Source organism: Euprymna scolopes, chromosome 1 (genome assembly GCF_053919585.1).
Source record: "Euprymna scolopes isolate OS-2025 chromosome 1, ASM5391958v1, whole genome shotgun sequence".
Taxonomy (NCBI): domain Eukaryota; kingdom Metazoa; phylum Mollusca; class Cephalopoda; order Sepiida; family Sepiolidae; genus Euprymna; species Euprymna scolopes.
In genome coordinates, this window is record NC_136482.1 from 83,733,667 (window position 1) to 83,757,639 (window position 23,973).

Consider the following 23,973-nt stretch of genomic DNA (forward strand, 5'->3'; position numbering starts at 1 on the left):
TTTCCATTTCTCGTCACGAACAATTTTATAAAGCCGTCTTCATAAGTTTTAGTTTCGGTTTTGATTATAACTGATGGCACTCCAGTAATCTATTTGTTTTTATAAATAATTTTATCAAGAATTCTTTATAAGTTTTGGTTTCGGTTATGGCTGAAGGAACTCTAGTTATATATATATTCATAAGTTTTTATTTCAGTTTCGATTCAAGCTAATGCGCCTCAGTCATATGGATATTTTTTTTTTAATCGCAACTTTATAATATATAAAAATCGATAGAACATTAACTCTATAATAAGATATACGAAATCTGCAAGAATTAAAATATCATATTCAAGCGGTCTTTGCCGAACGTTCGTGCTAGCTCAGATAAATACTTTTGCAATTTTAACAAAAAAATCTACAATAATATCAGAGCGTCTCCAATTACACTGAATATCTACAAAATGCCAACATCAATATATTACATATGAATGAGTTCCGTGTGAAATTTCCATAGGTCCCGCTAATTTAATTATTATTATAGTAAATAATTATATACTAGCAGGGATACTCGACGTTGTCCAGGATTTAATGAGGATCAACAAATGTTCCACTCTCACATATTATATTGTCATCAAATCCGTGAAATCGCACATTTTTAATTAAATCGATTGCCTGCTCTAGTTAGGTATCCCCCACCACATTGTACAACGAAAAAGCTTCACATGATTCCCCACGGTGACAGTCTAAAATACATTGTAGTCTACATTGCACTGTAGAGAATCAACTGTTGATTTGATCAAATTATTTGAAAGTCAAAAATGCAAAAGCTAAGTATCATGCTTCAAGTGTGCTGTAAACAGTAAAAATTAATTTTAAACGCGCACCTGTCATATCAAAGAATCTAGAGTTGATTTTATAGACTTTTTGTGTGATGATTAAAATTCTCAAATGCATTTGTTATATGAGGTTGTACAAATATGTTAACTTTGGTCAAAGTCAAACTTCATTCTTTAATCGGATCTTTTCGATTATCTGTTTTCGATATTTCTCAGAGGCATTCCAATACAAAACCTATGTAAGAACACTCCCAGACACCTCAAATACCTACGTGTTGAAATTCAAAAATATCGGGTCAGCCATTTTCGAGTTCATAGGGAACGAAATCACATATACTCAGGAAAAGGAAGTTCCTTTACATAATAGTACTAACATGGAATGATGATCAACGAATGTTTCACACTCCCATATTTTTATTATCAACGAAATTGGTAAAATCGAACATTTTTCAATAAAATCGATTGCCTGCTCTAGTTGGAAACCCATCGCGGAGCACCTGGAGAAAGCTCATATGCCTCTCGCTATGACTTAGTTCACAACACATTGTAGTCTACACTCCACTGTAAGGAATCTACTGTTGATTTTATAAACTTATTTTTATATAAAATGCTTGAATTAATGTTTAAAATGCAAAAAGTCAAGTATCATACTTCAAATGTGCTCTAAATAGAAACATAAATTTCAAACGTGCCCCTGTTATATCAAAGAACCTACTGTAGATTTTATGTCGAACCTTTCGGCTTGTGATGTTAGGCTGTGTAAGGTGTTAACTTTGGTCCAACTTGCTGTTCCTTTTTTCACTGGATTATTTCGATTATCGATACTTATCGAAGACATTCTAATACAAAACCTATCTAAGAACACTGCCGGAGACACAAAGTTCTTGTGTGTGAAATTTCATAAAAATCGGCTCAGTCGTTTTCGAGTCCAAAGGAAACGAACTTACAGATATAAAAAATTCCTTTTCTATAATCGTAGAGAAGTAGCTATATATCTATATATATAGTCTTTTGTTGTCTTCCTATCTGATATAGTTATGTTATAATAGTTTTCTATCACTGTTTTGGTGTGGATAAAGTAATGTTTGAAATAATGGATATATATATATATATATATATATATATATATATATATATATATATATATATATATATATATATATATATACAGTGATGATCATATTTATTGGCACAGTAAAATAAAAATTAAATTTTGTCTAATAAATTCTAAAAAAGGGATTAAATTAAAGAAAATAACAAAGTATATTATGTATTTATAACTGGCCTTTTCGATGCAGCAATCGGATTTTAGAAAAAATAAATAACAAAGGAACAACAAACATAATTGCAAAAAACCCTTGTTCAAAATTATTGGCACGGCTTTGTTTTTCTTTTAGTATCAGTATAATATCAATCAATTTCCGGTTTACGTGCTTTCTGAACTTTTTTATAGCCATATTATGCTTGTTTAACGCTAATTCAGTGAATAATTTTTTTCAGATAATTTTTAGATAGCGATTTATTTAAACTATTATAAGTGACTAAATTATAATTTTCAATCGCCATGGTTAAAACTAAGGAACACAGCGAAGACGTCAGGAAGCTTGTTGTAGCATGCCATACCAATGGGGAGGGCTATGATAAGATTTCAAAGAAGCTAAACCTTCCCAAATCCACTGTTAGAGCCATAATAAACAAGTTCAAATCGCAAGGCCACGTTATGAGTTTAGAGGGTAGAGGGAGAAAAAGGATTCTTTCCCCAAGAGATGAACGGAAAATTGTTTGACAAGTAAAACAAAACCCAAGGATCTCTGTTGGGGAGATTGTTGATGAACAGAGCACCTCTGGAGTGAATGTATCTCGACATACAGTTGGTAGAGTTTTGAAGAGAGCTGGTTTAAAAGCATGTCGTCCGAGAAAGACTCCCTTATTGAAGCCTATGCACCTGAAAGCAAGGCTAGCCTTTGCAAAACGTCATATTGATAAAGATGTTGCATTCTGGAAACGTGTTCTATGGACTGACGAAACGAAAATAGAGTTATTTGGCCATAATAAAGTGCCTTATATTTACAGAAAATCTGGCGAAGCTTTCCTGCCTAAGAACACCATACCCACAGTGAAGCACGGTGGAGGCAGTTTGATGTTTTGGGGATCCTTTGCTGCCTCTGGACCAGGGAGACTTGTTAAGGTCACAGGTAGCATAAAAAAGGAAGATTATGTTAAAATATTGGATGAAAACCTGAAAGACTCTGCTAAAGAGCTCTCACTTGGTCGTCGTTGGTGGTTCATGCAAGATAATGACCCAAAGCATTCGGCTAAACTGACTAAGAAATGGCTTGAGGACAATCATATTAATGTTTTGGAGTGGCCATCACAAAGCCCAGACCTTAATCCAATTGAAAATTTATAGAGAACATTAAAATTGAGGGTAATGCAAAGGAAGCCTAAGAATCTTATTCAATTGGAGGATTATTGTCAGGAAGAGTGGGCTAAAATTACTACTGAAGAGTGCAACAACTTGGTTGTAAACTATGAAAAGCGACTGAGGAAGGTAATCAAGGCCAAAGGCTATACAATTGATTATTAAATAAATCGTGCCAATAATTTTGAACAAGGGTTTTTTGCAATTATGTTTGTTGTTCCTTTGTTATTTATTTTTTCTAAAATCCGATTGCTGCATCGGAAAGGCCAGTTAAAAATACATAATATACTTTGTTATTTTCTTTAATTTAATCCCTTTTTTTAGAATTTATTAGACAAAATTTAACTTTTATTTTACCGTGCCAATAAATATGATCATCACTGTATATATAAGCCGCATTCTTTTCATTTAAATAAACATTAAAAATGACAGAAATTCTGTTAAAATTAACTTTTTTTGTTTGTTTTCGATTTTTCTTATTTTTTTGTGTAAAAATCAAAATTGATGTGAATTCTATATGTGTCACGAACGTTGACAAAATCGAAAAATTCTTTTTTTTAATGGTATAATTAAACAAAAGTTCTTTGTTATTTTAACATGTGTGTGTGTGTGTGTGTGTGTGTGTGTGTGTGTGTGTGTGTGTGTGTGTGTGTGATGGATTATATCTATAATGTATGGAAGAATATATTAATTTGGGCAAAGATAATCACATAATAATGCGTGAGTATAAATATTTGTGCTGTGGAGAAAACGTTTGTTAATTCATGATGCACGTATACATTAAAAATAATATACAGGCTGTAAATAAGAAACATACAAATGCAGAGTTTATCTTATCTGTGAGTATACAGTTCGGATTATCAGGACGATGTGTGTTGTGCTTTTGAGATAGTATCAGGAGATTTACATAAAAAAAGAAAAACAAATTCTACATGACATGCGATGTTAGTAAAGGAAAAAAAATCTTGGAAATGATTTCCTCAAAGTGTTGATGTCTTCATAAGCGACTTGTGGAAAGTCATGGCAAAATCAACAAGGAAAAAATATGTACGCAGAAGAATTATGCTTGATAAAATTTTGGACAACTTATTTTAACATTGAAATATATATATATATATATATATATATATATAATATATATATATATATATATATATATATATATATATATATATATATGTGTGTGTGTATATAATCGGGCTCACCGATGAGCCGTAAATAGAGTAAAACATGTGCCCATGGATAAATATTTTATAAGTAATATAAATATGCATTTCCAAGGTAGATGAGAGCGGTCAAATGGTTGACGATCTAGCTGTTTCAAGTTTGAAGTTCGTTCCACAAAAAATCACATGCATTTAGGATGTTGGCAATCTTTACATAACCCCACCCATAAGGACTTGATGGCTTTTCAAAAAGAATTCTGACTAGAAAAAATATCAGGGAAATCATACAATAGAATCTCCAGATATTTATGATAGGATGCAGATATATTTCAAACAACACTATACATGAGTTTGATCGTCCATCAGTACCAGCGGTTCCATGAAAAAATTATAAATTCAGTCAAAAGAGCTAAAGATAAAAGTGTAAATGTTGTTAGGCTGTATCTATTCCTCATAGGCTCGACTGGAGAACTGTCATTACAGTTTTCAGTTCTTCCAAAAACCTGTGGGTATCAATATACTATCAGACTCATGTATAGTTTACGTACATAATTGAGCATTGTTCTTTTCTCCTATTCTAAAAAACACAACATTGCACTATATATATATATATATACTAGCATGGTACCCAGCGTTGCCTGGGTTGACATGAAGTTCTGTTTTAAACACACCGGTATACTAATTATTTTCATCATGGGCAACATGGATACCCCCATAACAAAAATAAAAGAACGGATGAAAACATGTAAATGTAATCGCCCCCAAAAAGAAGTAGTATGTGATATTTCGGCAGAAGGGCTACAAAGAGAAGAAACTATTCTCCGGATATTGAGAACTGCAACCCCCCCCCAAAGAAAAGATAATTAAAAATAAATCATTACAACTTTTGTTTCAGTAAAAACAGCAATGAATGCCCGTGCAATCGGGAAAAAAAAAAAAAAAAGATCTACCAAAAATTAATTCTAAAAACAAGTAAATGATATTTTTCGTCATTTTATATTTCTAATGTAATCACCCACCCCCCTAAAAAAAATTGAATTTGTCCTATTTTGGGGTTCGTTCTGTTTATAAAATTGTTAGGTGAAAGTACATAATGGTTTCATAAAAATTAATTAAATTTATCGTTATTTTATGTTTCAAATGTAATTCCCGCCCCCCCCACCACCACATGAAAACTAAAAATTTTTGTTTTGTCATGTTTTATCCACCCACCCGATCGATTGCCAAACTTGAAAAAATGCTAGAGATGACATGTCGGGTTGAACGCTTTGTGGCCAAAAAGTGGGTTCTCATTTTATGTTAAATTTATATAGAAAAGTTATTTCCCACGTTTTGTTTTGTTTTTTTTTACATAGGCATCACCACTTATCAAGGCCAAGAGGCCCCTCGAGGATAAGGGCTAAAGAGTGTAGAGTAGAAATTGGAAAATTTAGTAATCGTTAGTAATGGAAATTCAGTAAATTTGTTGACAAGTGGAACGGCTCAAGAACTTGTTTACGTTAGATTTGAAGACAACCATATTGTAGTCAGCTGGAAAGCAGGAAAACAGAAGACAATTCCACAGGCGTGCAGTTCTAAGAAAGAAGCTTTGTTCATGGAATCTACGTTTAGATTTAGGCACAGATAAAGAGTGGGGGGGGGGGAATTATTGATAGTGTTTTCAGCTAGACAAGTGTTTCTTGTGAAAGTTTGGCGAGGTGGGACCATAGATTGAAGCTCAGTCGAACACTTTCCATGAAAATAACGATACAGCAAACACGCAATATCTCTTCTGTGAGATAGAGGTTGCAGGGATGAGAAAAGGACATCTCCTATGAGGCTACGGAGTCTATTTTAAACTCTATCAAGGCAGGATAAGTCCTTTCTAGCAGCTCCTGCCCAGATGTGGCAACGGTATTCCATCCTTGGACGTACCTGGCTCTTATATAGATAGAGAATTGCATCAGTAGTGAGATATCTACTGGATTGATAGAAGGATCCCATCATTTTTTCACTGGCCTTGGCAACAGATTTGATGTACGTGTTCCATTTAAGATCAGGAGTAAAGGTCAAGCCTAAAAGCTTGTCAAAACTTGAGGCCTCCTCAAGAGGAGAGCCATTCATTTCAATTGATGCAAGATGGGGATCAGAAAGTTGATGATATAAAGAGAGAAGCTTGGTTTTAGATGCATTAAAAGTAACCAGCCACTCCTTTCCCCATTGTACCACGTGCTCAAAATCAGAGGAGAGAGAATCAGAGAGAACTTGGATATTTACTGTCTTAGATGTGCTACTATAAATGGTAGTGTCATCAGCATAAATGTCTACGAATGATGTAAGGATGTGATTTGGAAGATCATTAATGTAGATCAGGGAGAGAGTTGGGCTCAGGATGGACCCTTGAGGGACTCCAGCATTAATATTGAGAGCTTCTGATTTTTGCCCATCAACTACTACTCTTATGAACCTATCAAAAAGAAATGATTTAATAATTGAGAAGACATTTCCAACTATACCATAGCTAGAGATCTTATGAGGTAAACCTTTATGCCATACCCTATCAAAGGCCTTTGATATGTCAAGAGCAATTTCCCTAGGAAGGTTGCCTCCATCAAGATTCGCTAATCCTATGAGGTATAACTGTAAGCATATCTGCTGTAGATCTAGCAGAATGGAAACCATATTGTGTGTCACTAAGAAGGTTATTTTTGCTGAGATGGTTGATTACTTCTGTATTTAACACAGATTCCAGCAACTTACTCATGGCGTACAGGAGACTTATTGGCCTGTATTTAGAGGGGGATGAATGATCACCTGAATTCTTAAATACAGGGCATACTGATGAAATTTTCCAGGGTGATGGGAAGCAATTCTCCTTAAGACAACGCTTAAACAGTTTTGTAAGTATGGGAGCTAGTTCTGGTTGAAAATGTTAATGGTTGAAAATAGTTCTGGCTAAAATGTTAATTTTTTTTTTCAAAATTTCTTCTTCCATATTATTTATAAAGACTGCTGTATTAGGCTACAAAAAAACAGGTCTTCATTTTTTAGGTCAATGTCAAGTTTCTTTCCAACTCCCACCAAAACTTTAAAATGACGACTTTTAATGGTTTTCGGTGGTGCTGAAAACGAATATTACATTTAAATTTGGGGCAAATAAGTAGTTTTGATGATATGAAGGAATTACTTTTTCAAAAAGTGGGGGATCACTTTCCTATATAAATTTAATGTAAAATGAGCACCCACTTGTCACCTAGTAATTTCTTCATATCATAAAACAAATTTAACTGTGATATTCGTTTTCAGCACCCCCGAAAATTGGCGCTGTTTTTTTTTTGTTTTTTTACTAAGAGATGCGTTCATTTTTTCATTTCATAATTTAGGACGCTAATTATGCTGTAAGTATGTTTACAAAAGCATACTTTTGTTTTTCATTCTTTTTTTATTATACAACTTTTATAGTTGTGAACAGGTGCCTCTGCAGTTTAACATTTCACAAAAATTCTGTTTACATTAGGAGGCGGTTAAGTAAACTACAGAAGCACCTGGTAAAATCTATACAAATTCTATAATTGAATACCCACCTCAAAAAAAAAAAAAAAAATGAAAAACAAAAATATAAATATATTTTTGTAAACCGCTCGTGTAAGCTTACTGACAGCATTATTTATGTACTAAATTATGAAAATTAAACGAATCCCTTAGTAAAAAAACAGCGCCGGTTTTCGGTGGTGTTGAAAACGAATATCACAGTTAAATTTGTTTTATGATATGATGAAATTATTAGGTGGTTAGAAAGTGGGTGCCCATTTTACGTTAAATTTATATAGGAAAGCGATCCCCCACTTTTTGAAAAAGTAATTTTTCATATCATGAAAACTACTTATCTGCCCCAAATTTAAATGTGATATTTTTAGCACTATCGAAAACTATTAAATGTCGTCATTTTCAAGTTTTTTTAGGAGTTTGAAAGAAACTTGACATTGACGATTTTTTTCTGTGCTGGGTCACATCGTAAAAATTGACCATTTTTAATTTTAGATATTAAATAAATTATAGAGCAAATCTGTTTCACAGGCAATTAAACACACTTGCTGTGGTATAATTATTATAATAAATCCTGGGAAACACTGATTAAATTTTATAAACAAAAAATAAAAAGAGCAGGGGATGATGGATTTTGTTCACATGTCTCTGTGACTAACTCTGCCCTCGTGAGGATGCAAGTAAATGAGGACATTAGTTTTAATTATTTTTCTCTAACAAATAAAAAAGGTTACTTAAGAAGTAAGAATAAGTGAAAAAAAAAAATTACCTCCAAATAAAAATTAAAAAAATAATTCATCTTAGAATAATATTTTGAAATAAAAACAAAAAACAGGAAATATTTAATAACGTGCTCCATTTAAAACAATTTTTCAATTAAGCTATCACAGTTATTTCCCTTTTTGGTTTTCTGGTTTTTGGTTTGAAAATAAAACGGTTTTAGATTTCATATAAAATAAATTAAATCAAACATAACTTGAAATTTAAATAAACTAAATAATTAAATTTTTTAATTAGTACAGTTGAAACAAAGCCATTATGTCAAATAAGTAATGTCATCGAGGTAATTATTTAAATAGATTGCATTTAATGTGATATGTTAATGACCGTAACTCAGTAATGAAAAAGTGGTTTAAAGAATGCTATATATTGAAAGTCTGTATACAATAAAATGTCTCCTTTGACAGAAGTATCCTAATATGGGCATTAATATTTCTTGGCCAGGAGAGGTGTACACACATATGGCCTTTATATTTCTTTGGTGATTAGTAGTTGTACACACAGACACACACACACGAACACTACTACTTTATATATATAGATATATAAGAAAAACAAATTTACAAAAAATAAAAAATTATTAGTGTGAATTGAATCCATCTAATGGCATTTTGAATCAAAACTACTGGTGTGTGTGTTTATTTTCAGTATTTATTGCAACAGTGCCCAATACGTGAGTATAGTTAGGTAGAAAATTATATATATATATATATATATAGTATTTAAGCTATACATAATTTTATGTGTTTCATCTTTGTAGGTACCTGTAAGGTGTTTTATAATATATACACGTGGTGTTTAGTGTAGCTAGCTATCCAATCATGTTCATTGTTATTCCCACCTAGGGATTAATGTTTCCATTAACCAAGCAGGATTTCTCTCAGATAAAGCGTTGGATGGCTATTATTTCTTCTTCCTCCATCGTTTCAACAAGAGTGACTCCTCCTTCCTTTGTGAATCTATCAAATCTATAAGTGACCTTAAAATATATGAGAATTAGACAAGTACACACGTGATAAAAATCATGTGTGTTCCTGTCAACTTACCACATGTATTTTCATAACTTTATATATAGATCAGTTTCTATATCACTAGAATAGAATGCTAATTGTCAGTGATATAGATTATGTAAAGTTCATTTACATAGTTCTTACTTTCGTTGATTCCTTCATTGGTCCATCCATACAGTGCGGCCTAGCCGAGACTGAACTCACTACACGAGTTTGTAGTGTGATTCGAATCTTGTCAGTAGCTGAATACTTGATGCTTCACCAAGGCTATCAACGGTATTTTTATCGTGACGCCATCACTAGATGGGTTGCCTACCACGGCAAGAGAGTCCCATCTACCCTCGAGAGAAGGATAGACTGCACCAGTTTCTCAACCAGGTATTTAACCCACAGTACATATAGTGCCTCGCCTTCCCAAATGGTCACCCACCTGGTACTGGCCGTGCTTAATGTTGCTTAACTTCGGTGATCTGGCAAGAACCGGTGTGTCAACACGATTCAGTGGTGCTATATGTGTAATATACTGTGAAATTTGATTGTATTAATTTCATAAATATGTCGAATCCAAAAATGCTCAGTACTATAAACTAAGTAGAGCAACTATGCTAAAATATCGATAATACCAAGGATTTGACATAAAATATCGATAATACCAAGGATTTGACATAAAATATCGATAATACCAAGGATTTGACATAATCAATACTTCACAGCTAAATGTAAAACTGTTCATTTTTGCCACATGAAATCTTCTCACAGGAATAAATGTTTTTGGTTTTTGGCAACATTTAATATTCAAATAAATTTTCGTTGTTGATGCTATTCAGTTGATGACCATATATGGAATTTGTGTGTCTAATCAATGATTTGCAAAAATGGTCAAACTATTGAACAAGAAAAATGAACCAGTGTTGATCTATTATCTTGTCTCTGTTTTTGAATAATGACATTGTTAATTTTTTATTTATGGTTTTTAAATTATCTGTAAATTTATTTTTTCATGAGAAATAAAAGGAATAAATGGGAAATTGTCCATTTCATGCAATTTAGGTCATTTCAAACTTTTATTTTTTTTCTGCTTTTCCTTATGATTCGCATATTATTTTTTAGTTACTAATTTGCACTATTGAAACCGATTCATTATTCAGTTCGTTCGTTTTTTTATTTTTTAGAAGAGACATTATTATTCATAGAACTGTTCGGACAATTTGTCTGATCAATAAATTTAAACCATTTTATTTTATTTTAATGGTTGTACATATCTGAAAAATGATGTTTTTAAGTTGATAACATCATATATTAAGAGTAAATGAATCCACAATGATTGGCTTTAGTAAGTAACGAAAATATTTAAGTTAATGTATACATTCGAAGAAAAAGTATTATGTTAAGAAAGAAATAGTAGAATGTTTACATTAAACATATGTAATTGGTTATGAAATAGTCGAACTATGATAATAAATAGTGAAACGCTATTTTATGAAGGGATTAAGCTCACGCTTCTATTAAGGAAACATATTTCCGTATGTGAGTAAGGCAATTATCTTCCGATTTTTCTCCCAAGACTGAAAGTACTCTGCGTGACATCCATATATCTGTTCATGATGTTGCTACATGCATCAATAACCCTGACGTCATCAAAACAACTGGTGATAGTATTCCAGTCATAGTACTCAAAAATATGAAACCGGAACTAGCACCCATTCTTGCACAGCTGTTCACTCGATGTCTAAAGGAGAAATGTTTCCAAATACCCTGGTAAACCGTATTTAAAAATATTGGAGATCGGTTGTTTGCATCTCGGTACAGATCAATTAGTCTTCTGTGTGTCATAAGTAAGTTACTTTAATCTGTATTAAACAGAGAAATTGTCAACCACCTTAGCAAAATAGCTTACTTAGTGACAAGCAATATGGTTTCCATTATGCAATATCTACAGCTGTAATTTCAGCTAGGATAAGTGAATCAATCAATGAGGTTTCCTTTCTAGAGCAATAGCTCTTGACATATCAGAGGTATTTGATAGGGTTTGGCATAAAGGTTTACTTCTCAAAATTTACAGCTATGGAATATCGAATCTTTTCTTTCTAATAGGCTTATACAAGTAGTTGTCGATGTGCAGAAATTCGAAGCTGAAAGTATTAACACTAGCATGTTTAACTCTCTTCGCCCAACTCTCTTATATTCATCAATGATCTCCTAAATCACATCATAAATTCATTCGTCAACATATATGCAGACGACACTACCATCTATGGCAACACTTCAAAGGCTAATAACGACCAAGATTTCTCTGAATCTTTCTCCTCTAATCTTGAGAATGTGGTGCAATGGGGCAAAAGGCGGCTGGTTAATTTTAATGCATCCAAAAGCAAGCTTATACCTTTTCATCATAAACTCTTTGATTCCCACTTGGGCCCCAATTGATATGAATGGCGCTCATCAAAAAAAATTCCTTGCTTCGACCAGCTTCTGGATCTGACCATTACGTCTGTCCTAAAATGGAAGACCTACATCAAATCTGTTACCAAAGTCGCTGGAAAAATGTTTGTCATTCTATTGTTGCAGAAATTATTTCACTTTTGACGCAGACCTCTCATTGTATAAGAGCCAAATTTGTCCTAAAATGAAGTGCTGGTCCTACATTTCGCCAGGAGTTGCTTGGAGCGTCCGATCTTATCTCAAGTGTTCAAAACCGGCTTCAAAACCTAGTAGCTAATGCCCTTTTTTCCTCCTTGCAACCTCTTTCCCACAGCAGAGACGTTTCAAGTCTGTCTCTGATCTATCGTTATTTTCATGGCAAGTGCTCGTCTAAGTTTTAATCTCTGGTTCTTCTTTGTCAAGCTTTCACAAAAAAACACTTGTCCATCTACAACCACTGTCAATAAATATTCCCTCACTCTCTATCTATGCCTACATCTACACACAAATTCCATGGTCATAGTTTCTTTCCTAGAACTGCCTGCCTGTGGAATTCTGTCCCGCTAGTCTGCTTTCCATCTGATCATATTCAAGTCAAATGTAAACAAGTTCTTGTTGAGCCGTGGCCTTAAATGATAAAATTATACCCAATTTCTATTACGAATGATTACTAGACTATTGTTTCGGTGACTACTGTTCACTCATTAACCCTTATTCTCAAGTGGCCTTCGAGCCTTGATATGTGGTGACCCTCTTGTAAAACAAAATGTAAATAATATCACTACTTGGCCTAAATAAGAAGAATAAACTATAAATGTACCAATAGCATAAAACAAAATCTGAAAAAATAAGCTAATTTATATCAAATTTCGACATGTCAGATAAATTGCTATTTGGGTCTGACAAAATAAATTTCTATATTATATTGAGCAATGTTTTTAATTGACATCATTATTTATTCAGAGTGAATGAATTTTGCAGAAGTTCGATGTCTTTGTGCATTTTACCTGGTATGGCTTTTAATTATAAGGCTAAACATCCTCGGTGAAGCAAAAGGTGAACTCTCCCCACATCCAAAGTTCATGCCATTCTGACTGACAGTAAATGTGAAGTCGACATTTGAACTTGAAATTGGTAATGAACCAGAAGATCAGATGAGAACACATCCGCTGATGGAGAAAGAACATGTCTGAGTAGAAAATTGAAAGATGATAGGCCTAATTAACGAAGAAATCAATTTGACAGAATTTGATAGAAGGAAGTAAGTAAGCTATCAATAGTTAACATTGTCAAAATTGTCAGAGTAGAAGCATTAGATCCTCATCTGAGACGTTGCTTATTCTGACTAGACGAGAACTACAGTATAAACCTCAGTACTCATACACATAATAATATCAACAATTAAATTGGGAAAAAATGATTGCCATGTAATATAAAAAAATCGCAAAAGGAATGTGAAAATAGAAAATAGATGTAAACAGGATTTTTGATTCGCATAAACAAATAGATAGGGGCTACATCAGCTGTTGGCATGCGACACGTGATGAGATGTATGTAGATTTGGGGAGATTCTAGGCAGTCTTTAGCTGGACATCAGAGAGAACGGACGTCTAAAAAAAGGGAGTTGGTCTCTCCATGGCGCAGGGGGCAGCTTCATTTCAGGCAGCCAAGATGTAAAAACGTGTAATTTCTGACGATGCTGGCCGGATCATGAAAATAAATGTTGGTAAATAATTCAGGTATGTGTTGTGTTATTTACATCTGTTAAAAAGAACTGTTTGTCTACAACTGTTTTGATATGTCTACGTCAATAGTTCTCTGTTAGAACTGTTGCATAAATGTTAAAATATACACACTAGACGATCAACTAAATGATACGACGTATACACATACACGCATTTACAGATAAAATATAAAGCCTAACTATTTAACATGTACGTCATTATAGAATGTATTCACATTACACAGCAGACCCCTTTTTAGAGCCCCATAATATATATATATATATATATATATATTTCAAATAATATATTGAAATATTTTATGGAAAATCTTCCTATAGTTATTTCAAGAGTGTTCAATATATTAGTTTTATGCATTTTTGTTGTACATATAAAACGGCGAAATAAAGCCAACATAGTTGTCTACATACAACAGCTTTTAACAATGGACTGAAGGAGCTGTTTAAGTGAGGCCACATTTCTACAGAAGCATCTACACTAAGTTACACCACTACATTAATGACCGCATCGTTTTTAGTAAGCATCTTCTTTGAAAGCAATTATCAACCCTTAAAAATCCGAAAGCAGTAACTGAGAAATGGAGTTTTGTGTGTAATGCTTACAGGAACTATGAAGACTCATTTCAAACTGGAATATAAAAAAAACAGCTGGTGAAAAAAAAAACAGTCATTGTATAGCGAAGTTATTTATCTCCTTCACAAACGGGATGATGTGATTCAAAAGTTGATAAGTGGGAATTGAAATGCCAGCACCATAGAAGAGGAGCATGCTGGCCTGCAAAAAAAAAAAAAAAATACCTGCTTAACCCCATTGGCATTCCTAGTAGGGGCCTCTTAAGCGATTAACAATAAACACCTTTTAAAAGGGAGAAGTCAAAGCCTGGGAGGGTGGACATCCTAGAACTGCACAAAAAAATATTCGCCAGTTAATCGAGAACAAATCATTTCAATAATAACTTAGACTTTGTTGACTTCAGACACTTCAAATACTCCCAGTCCCAGGCTGATAGCCACTGAATGATGAATGGAGTTTAATTGATCTGAAAGTTTCAAGTTTCTAGAGGTTGTGGTTGAAATTCAAATCACTCTTAGAGGGAGAAAAAATAATTTCATGATTTTCTTTTATGTCTAAGTAAGCATTACATTGCAGAAAAAAATATAAATACTTGCATGGTATATATTATAATATTGAGAAAGAATTTATAAACAAGCAAAGTGTAATTTTAAATATTGTTACCGAAAGAGCTCTATTCTAATTATAAAAAATAATGCTTTTGTGCTAGATGGAAACCATTTTTTTCAGAATATTTTAGAAGAGGATTGATATCTTATATTATTTGCATTATTCAAATTCCTATTCTCACAACGTTTCAGCTGATCTTTTTCAGGTGTATCTTTTCACTTTCGGGAATTTGTACAACATTTTGAACAGAACCTTTTATTTCGAACTGATTATTATTTTAGCACTTTATCCATTACCTTACGAGTCCTTGGTAATTGAAAGCTCAATCCGCAGTTCTAGTCATACTAATAATACAATTACCAATTATTTTTTTTATTTTTTATTTTTTTTTTTACACAGTGATCACCACTTATCAAGGCCCGGAAGCCACTCAGGGATAAGGGTTATTGCAAGTACATTACGTTAGTGAGGAGATTTGCTGAAATGTTTACTTAAGGGGGCGGTTCATTAGGAATTTAATATTAAGATTTCTATCCAGCTATGGCTGACAGAACGAGAGCAAGATACCCTCGTGGATTAAGTAAGGGGTTTCAGTCTAAATTTTGTACAAATTCTGAAGTTCAACATATAGATTCCAGAGTTTGATATGATACACTCAAAGAAAGTCGGAGGTTACATTAGCTGAAACGTTGTGGAAATAACATTCATGATGAGAACAATAGTATACGTAGTCCAAATAAAGCAAGGAAATCGTTATTTCTTATACTAGAAACCTTAGCCCGTGAGTACGAAGCAAATTAAACAGTCTATAGAATCACAGTCTCCCATTCAGTAGTAGAATTGACATTTTCATGCTTGAGAGAATTCTCTTCAGATGTCGGAAGATTGTTTGTTCGAGTATGAAACTTTTAGTTCTGCTATTACAGGTAATTTTGCAGACTTTTATAATGTAATATGTTGTTCTTTTATGCTTAATTGTACGACATAGAGCACAGTTTTTTGTTTCATTCTATTCAGACTGTACTTTTCAGTGCAACATACTATTTCCTAAGTGCAATTAATAAATATGATGAAATGCTAGCAGTATTTTTCATGTGAGAGCTAACAAACTCATTTTTTCTTAGTGCATATATGTATGTATATATTTGCATATATGTCTGTGCGCACACACACACACACACACATATATATATACACACATATATATATATATATATATATATATATATATATACTGCTTCTTAAGGATAGTCTAGTCTTAATATTTGTATTTGTATACATGTCTGTGGATATATATATATATGATTAGAATAATGGAGTATTCCGACAACAGAGAAATAAAAATAAAAATGAAAAGGATCAAACAGAGTTATGTGTTCATCAACCTTTCGTCTTTATTTCATCCAGACGAAGTCTCAAAATAAAGACGAAACATTGATGAATACATAACTCGGTTTGTTTCTTTTTATTTTTATTTCTCTCTCTGTATATATATATATATATATATTATATGTGTGTGTGTGTGTGGATATGTGTTATATATATATGTTCTGCTTCTTAATGATAGTCTAGTCTTAGAGTGCTTCTGGATAGCGACAAGTTTTAATAAAAAATAGTATGATTTTTAATGGGTCAGACAAAAATCCTTATGAAAGGTGCCATATCTTGTATAACAACATTTTGACTTTTTGTTTTCCTAAATGTATTTGTATTATTCAGAGCCCAGTTTCTTTTAATCTTTGATATTCAATCCAACATGCAAAACTTATCACATTGTTTAAGACATTCCTTAGTACTAGACATTTGTAATAAGCTATTACATGCGTTTGTACTTCTTATATTACATACTTACATGATAATATCCATATGCTATAGCAATTATCGTATTTGATTTCAATCAGTTTTAATACATTTAGCATACACTTTATGTAAATATTCTGTTATGCACGTGCTGAGAAAAATAAAGTTAGTTGTAACACAAAGTTAAGTTTCTGATTCTGTAATAGGAAACGACTCGAGGCCTTTCTGGGGTTTTTTTTCCGAATTAATTTGTGTGCATGCAAAAGCCGAACCATGGTCTTGTCCATTGTTTTCCAATGATTCTTCTCACCAACCTTTGCAGAACTCTCCATCTCCCTCGAAGCCAGCCTTACATACACACTGATAGTGCAATAGGGGCATATGTCTTGCACAATACGCTTCCGTGTGACATCCATCAGGACACAGTGCATCATCCGTTAGCTGCCAAGGATTTGTCACTATTGGAGAAAAAAAAAAGAAGCGGAGACACGTCACATAACTTTACATGGGGATATTCTGTTGATATTGTAGCAGGACAGGGTGGTGCTATAATTGTTTCAGTTGTAGTGTGGCCCCTGTCCAACTTGGTGAGGTGCAGTGTCTTATCTGATTCACGGAAGGATTGTGATTGAATCTTTCTTAGTTTTCTTTGTCTTATAAGATAAACGTTGTTTTTTTGTTGTTGTTATTCTGTACAGTAAAAAATGTTCTCATCTATTCGTAAATATTTATGGAACCTATGTATTTTTTATGATTCGAATGACTATTCTCATCTACATTGTCAACCTTTATATGGATATTTTCTATTTCAGAAATTTTCATAGAATTCGAATTAAATTTTTGATCTACAGCGATAGATTGTTCTCTCAACTATAACCTCAATGCTGCAACAGATAGTTCTATGCGGCTGTTTTCTAGAGGTCGAGGGTTAGGATTCGGCTCCAGAGTAAGAATAAAATAACATTACTTCAGAGTTCTTATAATATCGTCTAATTAGTTAGCACTTCTTCTCTATTACAACATATGAGACACTTAATGATAAAGTATTTAACTTTTGATGTTTTGGTCATTATTATGTGATGTTATACGTTTTTCCTTCATTAATTAGAAATAAAGGTAAATATTTTTCTCTTTTAAGTGATCATTCTATCCAAAACAGACAAGATCATTTTTATTTCAAATATGGACATATTAAATATTAGACTGATTAAAACCATTTTATGACAAGAGAAGTTTCAGAAGAGTCTATTTTTAAGTTGTCTTTATTTGAAATAAAAAATAAGGGAAAATATGAATGAATTAAAACAAAATATTAATAACTAATTTATATAATTTCTGTAAATTACACTACAGAACAAGAAGTGATTGAAAAAAAAACAATTTTGATAACTTTTTTATAAAATGATCTTATAAAAATTAGATGGCACCTTCCCCTTAAGAAAACAACAAAAAGAATTAATGGGGTTAAATGAAACAATTTATTATTATTTGTTAATTTTTTTAAAAGCCGGTTAACTATAATATGAAATGAATATTCCTCAAGAGCTATGTAAGGAAAATCAACAGTATTTCAAAACCATTTCTTACATTGTAAATATATTATATATAATTTTTTAAAAAAATCCAAGTTATAAAACGCTGAATCATAAAAGCTAAATACTGAAAACGTCTCATGTTGAATTTTAAATATAGTCAATATAAACAAATCCAACAAAATGCAAAAGGGAAATAATCTGTTTGTGCATGCTGTCACGAGGAAGATAACTCCCGCTACTTACCATTTTTTCATCAAATGAAAAATAATGAATTTATTTGTAATTTCTTTTCACTGTGAGGTTATTTATTTACTGCGGCATAATACAATAATATTTTCTGCATATCTTTTAGATTTGTTTATGTCTGCCATATTAAAAAATCTAACGTGATGCATTTTTCCACACGTTTTATTTTTCAGCGTTTAGTACTTACGATTCAGCTTGTTGTATTATAGTTTGTTTGTTTGTTTTTTACTTTAAATATCTTATTCGATTTGTTTATATTGCTTATATAAAAAAATTAAATACCACCTCGAGTTTTTCAGCATTTTGCACGTACAATTCAACTTGTATATATTATTGTTTTCTAACTTTAGACATATTAGTTTTATGCAAATAAGTTGCTTTTAAATAGTTTAGAGTTTGATTTTAAAGTTTTTTGGAGTTAATCTTAACCTAAACGTTTATTTAATTACAAATTTAATCTGCCAATGATCAATTGGTAGTTGACATTTTTGAAAATTTACTTCAATGTTACTATTTTTTGATTATTTAATTTTCTTTTATATATATATCTTATTGAAACAGACTTTTGAAAAACTTATAATTAAATATTTAGAAGGTTATTAAGTTTTCTATATAATATTAATGCAAATTATACCACGCTGGTAAAAAGATGTTTTTGCAACGATATTTTTGGTCGAAAAATCAAATAGTGTGTATTCTATTTATATAACAAAGTTAGCAGCTTACAAAATTAAAAAAAAACAAAACAAAAAAAAAAAACAAAAAAAAACAATTTTAACATTTTCTCATATCTTAAGTGGTAGGGAGCGGTGGCATACATGTCAACTAAATATTCATAGAATAAGTTGTTTTAATGCTGTGAATGCTAATAATATTTTAAAAGAATAAAATGGAGCTGATTTTCAATCAATGCTTGATATGTCTGCCAAGTGATAACACAGACCAATAAGATTTCTAATTACAAAAAGAAAAAAAAAACTTACCCTGATGATTGATATTAATAATAAAGAAAATAATATTTTTTTAATAAAATATTTGCATCTTAAATGTAGTTTCAAAGGCATTTTGTACGTTCATTAAAAATGTTAATTTCTTAACGATTCTTCAGAGCTATTTTACCAAATTTTATTATATATTATTTCTTTTTTGAGTTTGTGAGCTTAGAATTGTATTAAATGCTTGTCGTTTCCTCTAATACTATAATTTATATATAACTAGCTAGACGTACCTGAAATGAAATGGAATTTTTTACATTTTATTTGTTTGCACATTTTTAAATATAATGTAGACAACCATCATATTATTTAATTCAGAATGATTGCTGATCTTTATTTTAGGTGATTGTTTAAGGTTTTATTTTAGTAGTCGTCTCGTTAATACTTTTTAAGATTAATTTTAGCAAGGATGTTATCACATTACCAATAACATGGTACACTAATAACAAATGAAACTTGGCTAGTTAGAGGTAAAGTTTAATGTGTCAGTTTAAATGCTATTAGAATCTCTGTAAATTCGGCAAAATAACGTTCCGTTAGGTGTATTGACATCATATAGCCCACTTTTTTGTCCATTGAATACTGTGTTTCTTGTTTTCCAACAATTTGTGTACATTTAAAATAGAAGTTTCTTTTGTTTTATCATGCATTTAAAAGCTACTAATTTCAACATTTAGGAAAAGAATAAAATATCATGATTAAATTATTAATTACATACTATTAGTAGATTATTATTCTAATTATAATTTCAAATGAAAAAAAATACAATTATTAATACTTGAAGTTTTATTTTAAAAATGCTGAATTATTTACGCTTTAAAAATTATGTACAGGTTGATATAATATATATATAAGTGAAAGTGTTTGTGTGTGTGTCTGTGTACATTTCCCTACGCAATAACTCTGTCAATTTTAAGCTTACAGACTCGAAATTTGATATACAGGGTACTGAGAGATTTGGGAAAATCGATGTGACCAGTTTGCGGGCAGACATTTTGCGATTAAGGGGTTAGAGTTGAGCGATTTGACCTTTGAGAACTCTACCAAACTCCTCCTACAATTTTGGATCTAAACACTTGAAATTTTAGATATAGATTCCTTGGATATGGATCGAACTTAAAAACTTGATTTGAGCCCTAAACAATAAATTTTAAGGGGTCATAATAGGGGTCAACGTTTAAAAAATTGACCTTTTTTTTTGTTTTTGTTTTTTTGCTCGGCATACACCTCAAAACACCCGGGCAACGCTGGGCACCCATGCTAGTATATATATAATGATAAACACGTAATTGTTTTGATCACAACTACTGGTTCTACTTTGATTTCATTAGAAAATAAATAAACTTAAGACATTTGTTTTGCATTTGCTCTTGTATTATCCTTATTATTTTCATACACAAGTATTATTATTCTTTATTATACTTATATAGAAATAGGTCTATCATTTTGCCATCTAATTTACATTACGTGATTGTGGTGTTTACAGATGCATATATAAATTAGATTACAACGCTATACATAGTCACCCTTTTTCTAATCGTTCTCAGATACATTAAGAAATATTAGAGAGTGGTCGAATCAACGTAGTGATTGATGGGAGGGAAAATACATAGATAGCTAAGAGAGAAATTGATAATTTGTTCAAATATAATTTATGAACAATAATAAAGATATTTTTTCCAACATCAATCCGAAAATAAAACTATATTTTAGCATGTATTTTGTGTTATTATTATTATTCAAAAAATTATTGTTCAAAAAAGTGGTTCTAGGAGAGGAAGTTGTTGCAGAATGCCCGATTTGTGGTAAGACGTCAGAGTCAATTGCGCACCTTGCAGTAGGGTGTAGTGGACTGGCCCAGAGAGAGTACCGCAAAAGACACGATCGCATGGGACTCCGGATATATTGGGAGGTGTATAAGAGGGTGAAGTGTGCTGGAAAATGGTTTGAGGAGGTTCCTGATGAAGTGAGAACAAGTGAGGATGGCAAGGTAGAGGTATGGTGGGACAAAAGTGTCATAACGTCTAAGCAATTGGAACATAATCGTCCGGATTTGGTCATCATTGACAAGGTCTCAAAAAAACTGGTAGATCGTAGACTTCTCAGTACCCTGGGACAGGAATGTGAGAGAGAATGAGTATGAGAAGTTGAGCAGTTATGCTCCATTGGCCTTGGAGATAAGGCGTATACACGGGGTTAAAACACAAATAATCCCGGTCGTAGTTGGTACACTAGGAGTAGTATCAAGTCGTCTGGAATGACAATTGAAAAGGCGGCCTTCAAACCTCTGCAATTATAGGTACCACCAACATCCTTAGGAAAACCCTTGATCTTTAAAGCTCCTGGTTTGAAACCAGGATTAAGGGAAATCCTCTGAAAATGAATACCATCCCTTTCCAGAGAGACGTTCATAAACGAAATCAGAATTATAATTATTATAGTAAAAATGACCGATTAACTAACATTTTCTATAGTGTTAATAATAGTAAAACCTACATTTTCTTTACTATATGTCAATTTACTATGTTCAGACTTCCTATAAATGATGGCATCCGACCTCTGATCTCTTTTTAATATGTCATCTGACTCTGAATAAACTCTAAATTAAATACGTATTCAACATTAAATCATGAGTTGAATACTTAACTCTTTATTAAAGACTAGCATGGGTGGCCGGCGTTGCCCGGGTATTTGGAGGTGTATGTTGAGCAAAAAAAAAGAAAAAAAAGCGGTCAATTTTTTTTTAACTTTGACCCCTATTATGACCCCTTAAAATTTATTGTTTTGGGTTCAACTCAAGTTTTTAAGTTAGATCCATGTCCAATGAACCCATATCTAAAATTTCTAGTGTTTATACCCAAAATTATCGGAGGAGTTTGGTAGAGTTCTCAAAGGTCAAATCGTTGAAGTTTGACCCCTTAATAGCTACATTTCTGGCCGAAAACGGATTACAAAGATTTTCCCAAATCTCTTAGTACCCTGTATATCAAATTTCGAGTCTGTAGACTGTAAAATTGACAGTTATTGCGTAGGGAAATGTACACAGACACAGACGTTCACTTTTATAGATATATAGAAGATATACAAACGGTTTATTCAAAATATTATTTCACATTTAATCGTGTAACCTTTTCGATTTTGAACCTGATGCTTTTCTTTTCCTTCATTTTTTCTTCAATATGAACAGCGTAAAGACTCCTATTCTCTTTCTCTGAGGACATCGTAGGCTTAACGGCTATCCATCGAAACATAGCCATAACACTTTCGTGTTTGCATGTATAGATGACATAATCACGTTGACAAACCGGTTCTCGTCAGATCACCGAAGTTAAGCAACGTTTAGCCTGGCTAATACTAGACGAGTTACCAGTTGAGAATTCTAGGCGCTATATGTGCTTTTCGCTTATCTCGGTCTTGTTTCCAGTCGTCCTGAACCTCCACTTGACACTGGTATTTAACAAAGCCGACTCAGAAGAGGTGTGATTGGGGATTGTGCAACTCTTACCACAGAACTTTTCACGTGCAGGCATCCTTACAGTGGGTATCTCTAGTCTGTTAAGACTGAAGGAAGCTACCTCTACCTACTAATATATATATATCTATATATATATATATATATATATATATATATATATATATATATATATATATATATGTGTGTGTGTGTGCTGTTATACGGATGGGTATCTTTAGTAGAAACGAAAAGCGTAGTCACAGAAAATGTTAAACGGTTTTAGTCAAATTCTGTGGAATCGTTTAAACTTCAATTCCATGCCCATTTTTTTTTTTATTATTAACGTATGAGAACGAGTGGTCGAAGAATTTTCAGAAAGCATTTTATTTAAAATGATCTTACAATTCAGAAGTTATTCACAAAAAATTTAAAGTAACTTTTTTTTTCACCCCTGGGAAACAACTTATCGTTTTGATTTCAAGTTACGATGTATAATTAGAGATTGCGCAACTTTTGCTTTACAATTACATGTGCAGCCACTTTCACATGAGTTATCCATTCTCTCACGAGACTGAACAGAGGCGGCGACTATGTGTGGCACATACTTTCAAATGAATCGTTTTTCCCATTACTTTTCAAATTAGACACTCGTCTATATAGTGCACACACATTTATATAAACTATTTATATATTATTAAGTTATTGCGTAGTTGAAGTTTGTCTGCACACAAACAGTAATGTGATTGGTTTATAAGAAAAGAATAAGTACACATTACTAGGATAGTAGATTTTTATGATGTCAATATCTGAGTCCGAATTTTATGTAAGTCTTAAAATATTTTTAATTACATAATAACACTAACATTACATCATTTAA

General features: G+C 32.2%; 1 protein-coding gene across 1 annotated transcript in view; it reads right to left on the minus strand.

Moving 5' to 3' along the window:
• Positions 1-23,973, minus strand: part of LOC145245728 (low-density lipoprotein receptor-related protein 5-like) — an 847,618-nt gene that overhangs the window by 42,225 nt on the left and 781,420 nt on the right. Inside the window, exon 18 of the mRNA XM_080107325.1 lies at positions 17,181-17,324. Within this exon, the coding sequence (XP_079963451.1) occupies positions 17,181-17,324 (144 nt within the window). The remainder of the gene's footprint in view (positions 1-17,180; positions 17,325-23,973) is intronic.